Raw genomic sequence first — 16,511 nt, forward strand, 5'->3', positions numbered from 1 at the left:
TGGAAAAGCCATGTCGATGTTTCTTTATCGATTTGCCTGGATCAATATCAAGGCTGAAAGTTGCTGCTCGTGCGCTGAACTACAATGATGGTATACTAACATGCAGCGACAATCCTCTCAAGAATGCCTTCTATGACAAGCCCGGCTGAGGTGGTGCGCAAAGCCATAGCGACACCATCTTCATGCTCGCCAACCACTACCACTACACTGCAGGCTCTTCTGGCTTCCTCTCAAGATGCGCACCCGAAGCCTCCGAAGACGCCGGCAAGGACAACATCCACTCGCAAACCGCCAGCCACGAGGACAGCGAGGACCAAGGCAGCCCCTGCTGCGCCCGCCGATGCGACCCCCACCTTGACTGCCCAAGAGCGATACAAACTAGCCACAGATGTCGTCAATCTGGCGCTGAAGGTCCTGACCGATGCGACAAAGACGTCCACACCTTCGCCCTCACCCACACCTTCCACCAAGAAGCCTCTCTCGTCTGGCTTGAGCGCAGTCGCTGAGTGCGCCCGCATCGCCTTCTCACATCTTCGTTCTGCACGTCCGTCGGGAGATGCGTCCCTGCAGCTGGAGACAGGCATGCTTGCCCTGTCCTCGAAAATGATCGCCCTGGGAATGGATACACTGGCGATGAAAGAGCTGCGCATACTCAAGACGTGTATACATCGAAAATCAGAAGGAGTCAGCCCAGATCCCCCAACGGAGAAGGAAACTCTCGCTACACTTTTACACCTCGAATGTCGCACGTCGGATGTCAAGGTCTTGTCGCTGGCTGTCTCATACCATCTGAACGTCCTGAGACTCGTTGCCAATTCCGGGCGACCTGCCACCATTGAGGCTTCATTACCCCATCTCTTGCTAGACAATCCTATCTCTGCCGCCTCGCTCATGCTACGGTCTATCGATTTGTCCGAAGACAAGAACAAATTGGCAAGACAGATGGACACCCTCTCGAAACTTGTCTTGTCAATGTGTCCATCACATTCGACCTCGATGGACCGTGTTGCTAGAGATGTCAAAACACACGCTTCTCCAGATGTCGTATTCGAGCTTCAAACCATCGCACTTCTTCTCCAGACGAAATGGTGGCCAATAGCTGGGCACAGAGCCAATTTGCAGAAAGAGATCTATGAACCGCTGAGTCGATTCTTGGACGCGTACAAAAGGCGCGCTGAGAACAGAGGACAGCAGGCTTACAGAAAGGCCATTGATTGTGTGAGCACTCTTATCGAGCTAGAGAAACCCAACAGTGCTACTCCACCTCTGCCCTCAACTCTTTACAAGGTACTGAGTGCATTCGCCGAAGCTTTCGGTATGCACGATGAAGCCTTGCGATACACCGACTTCATGTCGTCAACGACGGACAATGTTTCCGGACCCAACATGACATTACTCTGTACAATTCGAGCCATGGCACTTTGCTTTGATTGTGATCGTGATCCCGATCTGGCAACACTACAGCGTCAAGTCTCTTCTTGCAAGTCGCAAATGGGGAAAGATCCTAGATTTTCTACAGTGTCAATTGACGAAACGCTGGTAGAGCTTTCCAAACTGCGCAAGATAGCAATCAAGCTTTTGACGCACGATACGGAAACAGGGACTGAGTCTGGGATTGAGGAACGTGCCCTTATGCTGTGTACAATCAGCTTCCTGTGCACTGACATTCTTCTCCGGTGCTTGCACGATATTTCTAGTGGCACGGAACCTGCAAGTGTGGCTCCAAAACTGATCGTTCCTTTCGTCAGCTCAGCTATCTTCTGTTGCAAATTACTGGTTTCATCCTGCGACCATGTCGAGGCTATCTGCAACGCTCTTGAAACATGCACACGTCTGTTGGATATCAATTCAGACTCTGAAGCGGAACATCTAGTGGTCAATATCTCTAATTTGTATTGGCGCTGCTTCCAACTTTTAGCTTCCAAGACGGGAGAGTCATCGTCAGAGGCCATTTCTTGTCTTCAAGCATCCATTGACATTCTACATGAACGCGCATCCATCCACCAGGAAGCTGGTTTCTTAGCAGCGAAACTAGAGAAGTTCGGCAGCATAGCCAAGTCGTGCTCCATCTTGGCTGAAGCCATTAGAGTTCAGCTTCGCTCTGGTGTCTTGCATGATATGGCACAGATCGCAGATTCCAGACCACTTTCTATCGTTCTACAATCGGATCGGAAAACACAATTGTTAAGCCGCAACCTCCACGAGTATCACACATCTGCAGCCAAAGATTCTGCGAGTGTCGCCTTCTTCGATGATGACTCCTTGAAGTTGTCGGAACGAGCGACTTTGCTCGAGATTCAGCTAGCTTTCTTCGAAGAAGATTTGTTCAAGCCATCACACCGTAAAAGAGTAGCAGCGGATATGCAATGTCTGTCCACCAAACTCCTCGGGTTGTACGACAAAGATAGCTTCCCGCTCCGGAGAGGACGTGTTTGCGCCCGGCTTCTCAGATTCTCGAACGAGTTTCCGGATCTCGTCGATGACGAGACGAAGGAGGCCATGATGGCTAGCAAAATTCTGCACAGCTCACTCAACAAAGATGATGGTCTCAAGACATTTGCAACCTATTTGGACATATCCCTCTCGCTGGCTCAAGCATTTCAAGCAAAAGAAACCTCCATTGAGGATATCAAGACAGCAATACAGAGATTGTCATCTCTGCTGAAGCAATTGAGTACGTGGGACTCGATCTCGGAAGAAGTTGATGATGTGGATACCTTGACATCGGAGCTGCACTTCGTAGTCTCCTTCTTGGCAATGAAGGGTCAAGACAGTTCGCGCCTCGAGACACTCGAATTGCTCTCCCATCTTCAACATCTGAGACCTTCGTTGGAGCCATCACCTGTCTTGAGTACTGCAGCGCAACTTGCTCTGCAATACATGAGTCTGGGCTATTCATCTGAGGCATGTCGCATTCTCGAACAAGACGCACCTCTTCTGGCACAGCCCAATGTTTCAACTCTTGCAAAGCTTGAATGGCATGTTGCCCAGGCAGAAATCTGGACAACACTAGGACAAGCCGGCCCTGCGGCCAAATCGATGGCATCTGCAATCGAGTGTATGCATTCATTCCCAAAAGTGGACCACGCAACGAAAGCCCATGCGCAGATTGTACGAGCACGATTTGCCTTCGTATCTTCGTTGTATGCAAGAAGCATAGGACAAGTGAAGCAAGCCATGGTTCATGCAAAACGCTATGTACTGTCATGCCAGCAGACATTGACCTTCTTAGAACTTCAACATGCTCCTCGACTTGATACCTCAGGCTCAACTACCTCACAAGAAGAGCTCGCCAATGCGGTGGACAAGCTGAACATCTCCGAGTCTGGCCGAGCATCACAGCCAGAGCCAGACCACACTATGAACCAAGGCGCTGCACTCTCTTCTATCGTTCCAGATCTACTCAACAGCTTTCTGCATCTTGCAGAAACTTATGCGCATCAGGGATTACGAACTGAAGCTTCCTATTATCTGGACCAGGCAGATGTCTTGGTAACTCGAGTTGGAGCGCCCGAATTGCGTACCAAGATTTTAGTCCAGCGCGAAGCTCAGGCGTACATTGAAGGCATCGAGATCAACAGCCAAGTCGACGACAGTCATCTTGTGGATTCCATTGATTTGGTAAAGTTGGGCATCACACGGGGAGACATCTTTGCAGCAGAAGAAGAAAATTGGGAGAGAGCACAGCAGGAGTATGAGAAGGCTGAATCTATGGCTGCTCGGCTTGCAAGCAAGCGCTTCATCGAGAAGCCTGGAGCTCCAAGACTCCAGCTCGACAAGAGCCGAGTGCTCAAAGCTGCTCCTGTTCCAAATGGCAAGCGCGCTGTAGCCAAAACTGCTGCGTCCAAAGTACCACCTGCAAAGACGCCCAAGAAAGCAAATACGAAGGCTAAAACCCCCACTGCCACGACTGCCCCCAACCAGGAGAACGTTCCAATATCTAGCCTGTGCTCAGCGACGCTTAGACAACGCGGCCTCCTGTTGATCAATCAGGGCGAGACTGACCTTGGCCTGGAGCTCTTGGAGCGAGCCGAATGCATGAAGTGCGACTCGACTCAAGAAGTCCTGCAGCAACTGGCAATGGCAGAAGGGCTACTGCGTAAGTTCGGAGACGAATTGAGTCTGGATTTCACGTTCAATGTCTTGCCTGAGTCGACCATATCTTTTCCTGCGCTGTCTACCACTGTCAGCAGAAAGCCCACGACACAAGCATCACTCTCGTCAACGCCAATGTCCCTTGCCAACTCCACTACTCCAAAAAAGACCAGCCGGCAGAAGCGTGCTGATGATGAATTTGCTCGCTTCCTCTGTGAAGCACAGGACCGTCTTTCAAACATACAGCGCCGGTGTGCAAGCACCGCTGGCATGTCCGTGTTCCACCAGCTATGCGGCTTGGGCTCGAAGGCTATGTTGCTACTCTCAGCTCTTAATGCCAACATACCCCTCTCGGGATCGTTGCATCCTACACGTGCGGCTTGCTCTATCGAAATGTCTCGCATCGAGGCGTTCTCTCGAGAATTAGACACCGTAGAGGCCGAGAAAGAGTATCATAGCCACGAATCTATAGAACAGCTGATTACTCATGGCTCCAGTAGTCATCTTTCGGCGGCAAAGTTCCAGAAAGAATACATCGACATCATTCCCAATAGCTGGACTGCGGTGTCCGTGACACTGAGCGAGGATCAAAACGAGCTTTACCTTGTGCGATACCGAGCAAACCATGCACCTTTCTTACTGCGTCTACCGATGACGCGTAACAAGATGCAGGATATCGAAGATGATGAGGAGTCCCCGACATTCGATTTCGAGTCTGGCAAGGCTGAATTGCAGGAGATTATTGAGCTCTCAAACTACAGCTGCAGCAAGCCTCCTCAATCCATGACGCAAGAAGCCAAGCAGAGCTGGTGGGATGAGCGAGAAGCGCTGGATCTTCGCATGCAAGAATTAATTGTCAATATTGAAAACATCTGGCTTGGTGGTTTCAAGGGTGTGTTGTCCCAGAACCGCAAAGACCCAGAATTGTTGGCTCGGTTCAGGAAGTCACTGGATGGAATATTGGACCGTCACCTCCCTTCCAGACAAGGCACGAAAAGCAAGGCCAAGAAGCTCGTTCTTGACTCCAACATCGTCGAATTGTTCATCGGTCTTGGAGACGACCATGATGGTGAGATTGATATGGACGAGCAAGTGCTCGACCTTCTTTACTTCGTCATCGACATTCTCCAGTTCAATGGCGAGCGCAACGCGTATGATGAAGTTGACTTTGATGTCATGGCTACCGAGACTATGGATGCTCTGAGGTCTTACCATGAAGCAGCCAACTCGAACGAATCCGATCAAAATCACCTGATACTCATCCTTGACAGAAAGCTACACGGCTTTCCTTGGGAGAGTTTACCCTGTCTCCAGAACGTCAGTGTGAGCAGAGTCGGTAGCATGCTTACGCTTCGTGAACGTATCCTCGCCATGCGTCGTCAGATGAAGGACAACACCGAAGAAAAATACTTCGTCAACAAGCAGTCCGGAACGTTCATTCTCAACCCGTCAGGAGATCTGTCTAGGACACAGACTACCATGTCGCCATTGCTCGACTCTCTATCAAAGTCCTCAGGCTCATCTTGGCAATCAACCATCAACAAGTCTCCCGCAGAAAGAGATTTCGCGACAGCACTATCAGACAGAAGCATGCTCCTATACTTTGGTCATGGCAGCGGCAATCAATACATTCGTAACCGCACCATCAAGAAGCTCGACAAATGCGCCGAGGTGGTGTGGCTGATGGGCTGTTCCAGCGGCACAGTAACAGAACATGGCGACTATGAGCCCACAAGTGTGCCGCTCAGCTACCTCGTCGCGGGTAAAAGAAAGAACGACATCAGTATTTCAGATGAGGAAACCAAGACCCTGCGCAACGACAACAGAGAAGGTCTTTGCATGGCTGTGGTTGCAACACTCTGGGATGTCACGGACAAGGACATCGATCGATTTGCCGTCAAGACAGGCGAGCATTGGGGTCTATGGTCTTCTGCACCTGCACCTTCCCCGATGGAGCTCGCACCCCCCAAGACGCCACGCAAAAGAGGGAGATCAGTACCCAAGACACCCTCCAAGACGCCATCACGCACACCAGGTGGGAGAAGTAGAAGTCGTCTTGTGATGAGAGACGAAGAAGAGACCAGAAAAAAGAGTCTCGTTGAAGCAGTGATGCTGAGCAGAGATGCTTGTAACTTAAGGTATTTGAACGGCGCAGCGACGGTTGTATATGGAGTTCCTGTATACCTTGGCGATTATTAGCGTGAACATAGCATCGGATTGCATGGCGTTTTGGCGTGCTTGGGAAACATGTATATATATATTGTCTCTACTAGCAACATGAAGCTTCAGCTTTGTTTATGACTTTCATCTTCAGAGTTCCTATGTTCAGCGATACGAAGAGAGAAAAAATTAGGCCATGGACAGCAAAATGTATCGACAAACAGAGAACACCGTGAGCAGGGACCGAATCTGCGACCTCCCGATCCTAACGAACGTGTTTAGAACGAATGAACGACCAATCAAATGAGTGACTCAGAGTCGGGTGTGCTACCGCCATGACCACCACGGCTTTTTTTGCTTGGTGAAAGAGAACTGAATAATCTCGTATATAAAATTGGTGATGGGAGGCGAGCTTGGATGAGGTAGTTTCGTGTCAAACGGCACCAGCATGAGATCGTTCATCTAGGGGACTTTGACTAACCGCATGATTTGAGAATCACATCAACGGAGAGAGGTTTTTCGGTGAGAGAAAGACAGGGTCGAAGAGCAGAGACGAGGTGTGGACACAAGCGATTGCTGGAAGGCAAAAAGGTGAGAAGATGCTATCTCCTGAGGGTTTCAAACATATCCGATCATTGTAGCTTTTGAGTATCGAAGGAACGATGAAGCATGCATGCCGGACAAAGACGGAAAAATTTAATGTGGCTTCTTGATTGAATGAGGTGTATTTAGTATTTACATTCGCATCTCCGCCTGTAAGTCAAGCAAGTTGAAACAATATTCAATCATCACCTACGTAGTTATCATAGCCCTAGCCTGACAGTCTGTAGCCCCTGGGCTTCGACATGCCCTCGCTGACGAGCCATTGATGAAAATGGAGATGCATGTTCATCGAGATGCCTTCGTGGTGTGTGTGCATGACTTTGGCACGGCAAGTGCGACACAGCCTCCACCATTGCCGTGATATTTTGCCAGTTATGGACTCAAGCAGAACTCATGTCATCTTGAGAGCGACCTGATACAAAATTATCAACCGAGCTGGGCTCTGTATGGTTGCTTATGATAATGTTGCGCGCTACTGCCTTTTGAGGTGTTGGTAGAGGTAGTCTGTGAGACGTGGCGGACGGATACTTTCGAGGTGCTGTTAAACGTTAAGGACTGGATTGGATAGAGCATCATCATCGGGGTCTCCGGAGTCAGTCGATCATAGCCATGAGTACTTTTCTCTTGAAATGAACCACTCATCGGGTGTGCAAGAAATGTTGCAATCCAGCAAGCAACAAGCAAATTTGTGATGAAATGCAAATACTAATGGTCCTTCCGAAGAGAAAGTCGGACCTTACATGCGTCTGGGGGCAGGCATGTTCTTCTTCTCCTTTTGCGAGACCTTCTTTCTGCGTCTCTCGATGAGTCTTTCTCTGTCCTTGGACTTCATGCTGTCGAACTTGTTGACCAAGGCCTGCTTCTTCTGTTCCGACTTCTTCAGGTAGAAGGGGTTCTTGCCCTGTGCGATGGCTTCCTTCTCCTTCTTGCGGTGCTCGCGTATTACTTCCTGTTCTCTTTCTTTGTTCTCGCGTGCCTTCTTCTTGCTCTCCATGCTAAGCAATTTGCGCTTGAGCACTGCCTTGTCGTCTTCGTTCTTGGATTTCTTGATGGCAGCCTTAAGCTCGGCCATTTCTGAATCCTGGTATTCGTTGATGAAAGAGTACTTCTTTGCCAGGGCGGCATCGTCTACAGGGCGGCCTAATGGGCCGAAACGAGGATCACGGACTTGTCGCTTGGGCACATCAATGACCTGGCGTTTGCGGGTGACTTGTCTGTTGGATGCTTGTGCCATGGGGGCGTGTTTAGAGCTACGGGCTTGGGGAGGACCATCGTCGTCCGAGTCGCTATCGCTGGCATCTGAAGCGCTATCGTCGCTGGCGTCCTTTGTTGTCCGTGACTTCTTTGCAGCGGGTTTGGTGGTAGATTTGACTGCTTCTTTCTTGTTCTTCTTGGGAGCAGGATCAACGCCTTTAGATTCTCTCAATTCTCGTAGACGGGCGCGGAGAGCCTCTAGCTTGTCCTCTTTCTCGTCATCGTCATCTGAAGCTCTCTTGCGCTTCTTGGATATAGACTCCTGCGCTCTCGATAATGTTCCGAACGAGATGTTGTTCAGCTTGTCCTTCACATCTTCGTCTGCATCGTCATCGGAAGAGCTCAGAATGTCAACTTCATCGCCGCCAGTCTCGATGATGGATGCAGATGAATCGTCTCCCGAGTACTCTTCGTAGCCATCTTCGTCGTCGGAGACATCGGCGCGCGATTTGACGGGTTTCCCGAGCGGTAGAGGCATGGTGTTTGAAATGTCGAATGACTTTTGAAACCGAGAATTTCTGGCCGAAATGCGCCTGCGCTTGTCGGACAACGCTCGGTGCCAAGCTTTTGATGTTTTATCGCCGTGCTCGTTCATGCACCGATCCTCTCGCACAGATCTCGCGCGATCATCCGGAGTCAACGGATCAATCAATCAATCAATCATTCATCATGTAACCTACTGTCCTCGGATGGAAATACTGCTTGGTGAGGTCGAGTCTTGTGATTGGAAGTTGGAGTTAGGAATGCGCCGGCTTTAAATCGAGCATTGTTCGGCGGTGTCAACGACAACAAGGTGTTCGGCAGGCACGGCTGAGGCTTCTAACCGGGGTTCTTCACGCATCGGGGCTGTTTTTAGAGTTCGATTCTTGACAGGCAGCTCGGAGCTCGCAAACACCGCGGTGTCTGCTCTCCCACTGGCAAGCTAAAAGTGGCGTGTACGTCAGAGTGATATCGGCGAGATACGGACTTACGCCCTTATTAATTATTTTGTTGTTGCACATCTTGACCTCACTCATCGTCGTCGTCATACATCAAAACACCTTCGAGTCCCTCGTCGCTCGTCAATCGCATCCCACTTTCCCATCTGAACCACTTACTTAGCACATCATGAAGATTCTCACAAAGGAAGAAGAGCAGGAGCACTACAAGTAAGTCGCCCATTTCGTGCTCGCTCGCATGCGACCCCCACTGACAACCCCTTCAGCGCTACCGTCTATGGAGGTACCATTGGTGGTCTGCTCGGTCTGGGAGCCGGTGCTGTCGGTGTCCTGGGAGCCAGCAGAAGATACCCTGCTTTCCGTGGCTTGTCCCTGCCATTCCGCGCCTTCCTGATCACCTCCGCTGGTACTTTCGCCGCCATTATTAGTGCCGATCGCTACTCGCGCAGTTATGAGGCTTCTCGCCATCCTGAGAAGGAATACACCGACAACCAGCAGACCCTGCAAGAACAGCTCGAATCCCAAAAGCCTTTCTCCCAGCGTGCAATGGACTGGGGTAACCAGAACCGTTACAGCATCGTTTTCGGTTCATGGGTTGCCTCAATCACTGCTGCTTTCGGCATTGTCGGCCGCAACCCCTACCTTACTGGTCAACAGAAGCTTGTCCAGGCTCGTGTCTACGCTCAGGGTTTGACTCTTGCTGTCGTTATTGCCAGTTTGGCTCTCGAGGCCAAGGACAAGAACCAGGGTCAAGGTCGCTGGGAGACCGTCAAGGTTCTGGATCCCAATGACCCTACCCACAAGCACGTCATTGAGAAGAAGATCCACCACGAGCGTTACTCTGGTGAAGACCAATGGATGGGTAAGCTAAATCAATCCTTTTGAAGCTGAAATGTGAAATTGACTTTATTCAGACATGGTCGCTGCCGAGGAGGAGCGCATTAAGGAGCGCGAAGCCGCCGTCAAGCAAAGAGAGTCCGCCGACGAGAAGAAGGGCAAGCACGTCAAGAAGCACGAGGACCTCGAGCATGGCGAGAACAAGTCCAACGTCAGGGCACCTTAAGTTTTCCGGTCACACGACATGAAACTTGTTCCCTCAAAAGTAAAGACCGCCATACGAAAAATTCACTAGGCTTTGCGGAAGCCTACTGGCATAGATTCGGAGTTGGAAGAAACGGGACGGGGCTGCAGGGCGGCCTCGTCGACATAATTAACGACCCCTTCGGATGTGCAATCACTTGGATTGATAGTAGTGGCTGTAAGATAGAGTTATTTCATGCGAGCACGATTTACAATTTTTGACAACACCTGAAACCTCGCTCTTGCTCTCATGACTATGTGATCCTCGACCAAATCGCAAGCTACTGTCGGACTTCTGGTTGTATCTTTGAGGATGCTGTCTCGAAAAAGTGCAGTCATGAAAGGTGGACCTAGGTGACCACACCGAATCCTTTTCATCAAGGTATTGTGTCGATGAAACCCCGGTTGAGGTTCGGCTAGATTTTAAGGTATTATTGTAAAGGTAAGCATTGCCGAAAACCGTAACGCGTTTTATTCGTTCATTTACAGCATAAGTATGCTCCAAAAGGTACTCCAAGACTCGAGCATCAGCAAGATTCGCTGATGCCGCCCAATTCGTAGACTCCTCTGGCAAAGCGTTGAAATGAAACAAGACATTAAGAGGCCGTAAAAGTATGAGCCGTACCAAAAAAGACAAATCAACAACATCATGACATCAATACCATCCAGTCATAAAGTGTTTCGTGGGAAACAGACAAAAGAGATGTAATAGAAAGTCGAAACGCGAAATGAGACGATGAGGGAATGAGATGTGCCTGAAATGAAGTCGGTGGTCGTGTCATTAAGAGGATCAAGGCTTGACATAGCTCTTCGTGTGTGTTGTGGTAAAGGTTTTGGAGCGCGGGAGTAAGGGCTAAGTAGGTGCTATCGGTATGTTGCTGGGTCATTCCTGGGTGAGCCTTCTTGTCGTCTGGCACTCCCTTCTCCTGGGGGCTCCTCAGGGGATAGTATGTTCGGATATCGTGATGGTCCAGGATAACTAGGTCCAGGAGCGGCTTCATGTGGCTCGCTATACTGTTGCTGCGGCCGTAGCGTCCCCACGTCGATACTAGAGGGACGACCTCGCTTTTTCTTGCTAGTTGAGGTCTCGGATTCTTCTGCGCTGTGAGGCTCGTCGCGAATTTGGGGTAGCATAGCAGCTTGGGCAGCATGTGCTGCGGCGGATAAAGGACCTGGTGCGACAGCACTGCTGCTGCTGCCACTTGCAAGTGGGGGTACGCGTCGAGAGGGAGGCAGCAATGGCTGTCCATGCAAGAGCTCCTGCTGGCTTCTAGCGGCCTTCTCTGCATTCGTAGGTCTGCCGCGCTTCTTCTTCGGCGGCTCAGGTGGTTGATTGAGTATGTTCCCGATGGTAGACATAGGTGGCTTGGGCACAAGCAGACGGCCACCTGCAAAGGAAGGTTGATCCGGACTAAACGGACGTTTCAGAGAGGACGCTTGAATGGGTCCTTGGAGACTCTGCGATCTGATATGGCCATGGCCATGGCCCGAAGCGGGTCCAGAAGGGCCAGGTTGATTCACGACATTGTAAAACCAGTTGCTGCATTGATTGACCGTCCGTCCTAGAGGAGCAAGTCAGTCGACGAGCCGCGTTGGCGTAAGCGCGAGATACCTACCCCTTGGGAGCGCCACATCACCCCAATCGGGGACGATGCCGTTCTGTCGTATAAAGTGGATGACCACGTCTGGAGGGATATTGCTGGACTTGATGATCTCGGCCAGAATCTCAAGTTGCTCGTGCGCGTTGAAGCTCACGTCCCGAGGGTTCATTCTGTAACGAGCCGGAGAAGTAACGAGGAAGAAGAGAAGAAGGCGAACATGTATTACAAAGAAATAGGGCCAAGTCTCAGCTATGAGAAAGGAAACGAGTGCAGCTGGTGAAACGAGAGTGCGTCAGTCAGACGACGAAACCAAAAACACTACCTGCCTTGAACGGAAAGCATAGAGAAGGACAAGAGAAAATTCCCACGAAGCGCAAAGAAGGAAAGGCTTGAATGCAATCATTCAGCATGGAAGTGGAAGAAAAAAAGCCGCGAGCATGGAGCCAGAGTGGAGAATGGGGTCCGTCAAGGCTCAAGAGAGGGCTGGGATCTCGGTTCTAAAGGGCGAGGTTGATGCATGCAGGTACTGCAGCCTAGGCGCGCATCTCCCTGCAAGATGGATGTCATGCTTCACCAAGGCCAGACGATGCCGCCAATCTGGGTTGCGTGAGCGTGATATCGCACTCTGATATACAGTTCCCGACTTCTTTCTTGTTCTGCTGTAAATATTTCTACCCCACTGCCTCAAGTGAGCTACTGTTCTTGATCGAACATGCATGGGAGGACACGACCCGCAAGGCTGGGATTGAGTTGACTTTTTTTCGGCTTCCATAAGAATCCCGCACTCTTGGTATGGGCCCGCTCCTCCCGGTACACGGCAACCCAACATGAAACGCTCGGCAGGTTCGTTCTGTCGTTCTTGGTTTGATCGTTCAAAATCAGCCTTGGCTTCACGATTTGGCGCATCTCACAAACTATTAGAACTGTGTGGGGTGTTGTCTCTTGCCCAGCAGGCACGGTCGCTCGTGACGTTGCAACTTTACAAGACGTCTGGTCCATGAAAGTAGTCGACAGGTCTCTGGACGAGCACACGACAGTGAATTTACTTTGTTTGCAAAGCGAGGCCCACGGGTCATTGTTTGTTGTGCAAAACTAGGCGGGTTCTCCATCCAAATACCTTTGCGCTAACGCAATGACCTCGTCAGTTCTTACATGAAGGCCGCGCAGTTACAAAGAGCAACCGATTCTCAGAGCATTGTCCTTTTGTCGATTCATTGGTCCTCAAGCGCGGGTCACTCATAATTGCAGAGAGACGGCTCCTTGCTCTGCCCCGGCTTGTCGGGACCAGGAACCCTGGGTGCACTACGAGGTCGAAATTTCCGTGTCGTATCAGGAGCCTGCATTGCATCGAAACAGATGCAAGTGCGCGCCTGGCGGATGAGGTTCTTTGCAGAAGAATTCAACCAAGGTTCCTCAACAGTCTTGCATCCATCTCGCGTCGGCTCACCTTGCACTTGTACTCGAGCAGTCTCGACAAGCACTCGGATCCGCCTAAACTCTAACTTCTAGGTACTGCTTGTGCAATATGACTGCATGCGGTACCTGTGCAAGAATATATTCCTCAACGCGACAAATCAATCTTATCACCAAAGAGATGGCCAAGAACTTTCGCGACTGACGAACGGCGCTGCATCTCATGGTGCTAATCCACTGCTAGGCTTATCGAATTCATTCAGATACGGCCTCTACTGGTTCTGAGCAATATTTTCTATCAGTGACGAGTCTTGAACGTATAGTAGACACAAGTAAGTCAGGGTCACAGCTTTCACAAGGAGGATCGATCATGTTATTGCGAAGCCGGAGTAAGCCATTGCTTGGCGGATTTAGTATATAACCGTGCCGTGCGCCAGTAGTCTAAAAAATCAAGTTCCTTTAGCAATTACATCTAGTAGCTAAGCTCTAGAAGGCCTCCACGGCCTAGGGTGCCCTTTATAGCCCTTAAAAGGTAGACTTATAACTATCTTAACCCTACATAACGCTAGCATCGCTATTATACTCCTTATTAGTTAACTTATAGGAGTTACAAGGATATAATGTAGTTATAAGAGTAAGCTAACATTAGCTTTCCTTAGTCCGTAACTATACTTTTCTTATAATTAGCTATAACTCCTACAACTTTAAGGATAAGAGTAATAAGGCATTTATCTTTAAGCTAAGCTTATAGCTTTCTATTCTACTAAAGATAAACATGCGTCTATAAGGAGTTATAAGATAGATCTAAGTAGTCTTTCTAGCTAGAGGAACTCTAATTAATATAAAAAGGATATCCCTTCTTATAAGAGGACTAGATAGCATAGTACTACTAACATAGTACTTTAGCCTCTTTAAAACTTCTTTATACCCCCTACTTATATAACTCTCTTACATTCTAATAGAACCCGATCTCTACTACGACCCCATAACTAGCTACGCCTAGCTAGAGGGATCTATAACTAGCTATTAACCGGTTAGAGGACCTATAACTAGGCCGTAATAAGCCGGTTAAGAGCCTCGAGACCCTTTATCGATAACCTATAAAGAACTACTCGAGATCCTCTACCGTATAGAGTAGAACCGCCTAAACTAAGAGGCTAAGTATGCAGAATACTAGGCAAGGAACTAACCTAATCTATAATAGCCCCTATAATAGGCGCCTCTACCTCCTCTATAGCTAGAGCTAATGTAATAAGATACTCCTCCTACTTCTAGCTTTATAACTACTACTAGAGAGTATAAGTATTATCTAAAAGTACCTATTTAGAAACCTCCTACCTTTAAGGAAAAGATAAAAAATAAAGAAGTAGATAATTAGATTACCTAACTTAAAAACTAGATAGGTTTATAAGAGGACTTTGTCTTTTATAGACTATTATAGGATAACGAAAAGAACCGCCTTACTTTATCCTATCTAGAAGGGGACCTATTTAATTGCTAGCAAGAATACCTTATAGTTAATTCTTTTATAGCCTAATTATTAAAGATCTAGTACTGTTATATAGATCTTAATTAGATAGAAATTAAAAAGAGACGATTTAAGCATATAAGATAGACTAGTTTAGCTAGGACTTTTATAAGGGATTTGTAAACCCTTTTACATAAACTTATCTCTATCCTATCTCCTAAAACTTTTTTTAGAAGGTATAGGGATAGCCTTTAAGAAGATATAAGAGATGCTCTAGACATATAGCTTTATTTACCCTTAAATACCCTAAAGGATAATTATATTAATAGGGCTATTGCTCTTAATAAGGTTTATTTCTATTATAGGAGAAAGAACTAAAGTAAGAACCTAAATATAACTATCGAATCCCTTAATGCAATAGGCGAAAAGAAGAAAGGCAAAGGTAGTAATAAAGAAAAGGGTAGATAGGATAAGTCGAAAGTTACTTACTATTCCTATAATAAGCCTAGCTACTATACTAGAGAATGCCGTTTAAAAAACAAGTAGGTAAGGTTATAACTAAGGTAACTTTCTTACCTTCTAAGGCCTCTAACAAAGAAGAGAACTTAGTTATAAGTATAGATGTAAACGCAACCGCTAGATCTTTACTAGAAGAGGAGACTAAATACTTTGCTATCCTAGATAGCGGTCTTTTTACGCTACACGGAACTATTAGACCTTATAATAACATCCGTAAGATTATCTTTATACTTAATACTATAGCATCTAGTATTTATATATTAGCTTTAAAAGCTAGGACCTTTTAAAAGAGTTCTATTATTCCTATTATAACAAAGTTAATCGTTCTGCTAAATAGGTAAACTATTATAATAAAGGAAGGACTCGAGTTACCTTATACCTTAGAAGACTAGTTAGGAACTCTTAAAGTACGACTTATAGACTTTAAAGGATACGATGTTATCCTAGGACTATCCTAGTTTATAAGATATAACCCTATAATTAATTAGTAGGTTAGCATAGTATAACTATTACATAAAGATACTCTTGTAACTTACATTCTTAAATCTTACTCTAGGATCTTTATATTATAAGATATAAAAGTTAAGGATAAACAAGAACTACTATATACACTTACTAACCCTATAACAAATGGATAACTTAGTATAAGAAGAGCTTCCTTACTACTTATAGCACTATATGCTTTTTCTAGCCTAGAGCCGGATAGTAAACCTACTATTATAACGCTCCCTATCTTCGTTATAGTTCTATAATAATATCCATCTATATTTAGAGAGGAATTACTAACTAGACTGCCGAAGAAAAGAGATATTATCTATTTAATTAATACTAGAGACACGAAGCTAATAAACATATAGGCCTATTCGTTAAATCCGATATAGTTATAAGAATAGTAAAAGTAAATAGATATACTATTATAACGAGGTCTTATCTAAGAATCCTCTTTGCTATAGGGAAGTCCTATTTTCTTTATACTAAAACCTAGTAATAAGTAGAGAATGTATATCGATTTCCGTACTCTAAATAAGCTTATAAAAAAGAATAGATACCCTCTACCTCTTATATAAGATTACTTAGATGCACTTGCTAGAGTAGCTTAGTTTATAAAGCTTAATCTTGTTTCTAGCTTTTAGCAACTATTAATAGATCTAGACTCCGTTATAAAGACTATGTTTAATACTCGGTAGGAAAAGTATAAGTTTCTTATTATGCCTTTTAGCCTCTATAACGCTCCTATAACTTTCTAGATATTAATAAATAAAGTCCTATATCCCTTCTTAGGAAAATTAGTTATTATATATCTTAATAATATACTAATTTACTCTAAAACTAAGAAGGAACATATAAAGCACTTACACAATGTTTTTTAAGTATTATAAT

At 47.0% G+C, this 16,511-nt stretch overlaps 4 protein-coding genes across 4 annotated transcripts; 2 read left to right on the forward strand and 2 right to left on the reverse strand.

The window, feature by feature from the left end:
- Positions 1-132: 132 nt before the first annotated feature.
- Positions 133-6,294, forward strand: M437DRAFT_60893 (uncharacterized protein; the record flags this gene model as incomplete). The annotated part of the gene is made up of 2 exons (XM_041023826.1): positions 133-1,470; positions 1,801-6,294. The coding sequence occupies 2 exons, from the start codon at positions 133-135 to the stop codon at positions 6,292-6,294; spliced, it is 5,832 nt and encodes a 1,943-aa protein (XP_040874823.1).
- Positions 6,295-7,594: 1,300 nt separating this feature from the next.
- On the reverse strand, positions 7,595-8,590 carry M437DRAFT_60901 (DUF947-domain-containing protein; the record flags this gene model as incomplete). The annotated part of the gene is made up of 1 exon (XM_041023827.1): positions 7,595-8,590. The coding sequence occupies one exon, from the start codon at positions 8,588-8,590 to the stop codon at positions 7,595-7,597; it is 996 nt and encodes a 331-aa protein (XP_040874824.1).
- Positions 8,591-9,219: 629 nt separating this feature from the next.
- M437DRAFT_60937 (uncharacterized protein) lies at positions 9,220-10,113 on the forward strand (the record flags this gene model as incomplete). Its single annotated transcript, XM_041023835.1, has 3 exons — positions 9,220-9,260; positions 9,317-9,912; positions 9,965-10,113. The coding sequence occupies 3 exons, from the start codon at positions 9,220-9,222 to the stop codon at positions 10,111-10,113; spliced, it is 786 nt and encodes a 261-aa protein (XP_040874825.1).
- An 881-nt stretch (positions 10,114-10,994) lies between these two features.
- On the reverse strand, positions 10,995-11,900 carry M437DRAFT_60892 (uncharacterized protein; the record flags this gene model as incomplete). The annotated part of the gene is made up of 2 exons (XM_041023825.1): positions 10,995-11,692; positions 11,747-11,900. The coding sequence occupies 2 exons, from the start codon at positions 11,898-11,900 to the stop codon at positions 10,995-10,997; spliced, it is 852 nt and encodes a 283-aa protein (XP_040874826.1).
- Between the last annotated feature and the right edge of the window lie 4,611 nt (positions 11,901-16,511).

The sequence above is a fragment of the Aureobasidium melanogenum genome, assembly GCF_000721775.1.
Source record: "Aureobasidium melanogenum CBS 110374 unplaced genomic scaffold scaffold_47, whole genome shotgun sequence".
In the NCBI taxonomy this organism is placed as follows: Eukaryota; Fungi; Ascomycota; class Dothideomycetes; order Dothideales; family Saccotheciaceae; genus Aureobasidium; species Aureobasidium melanogenum.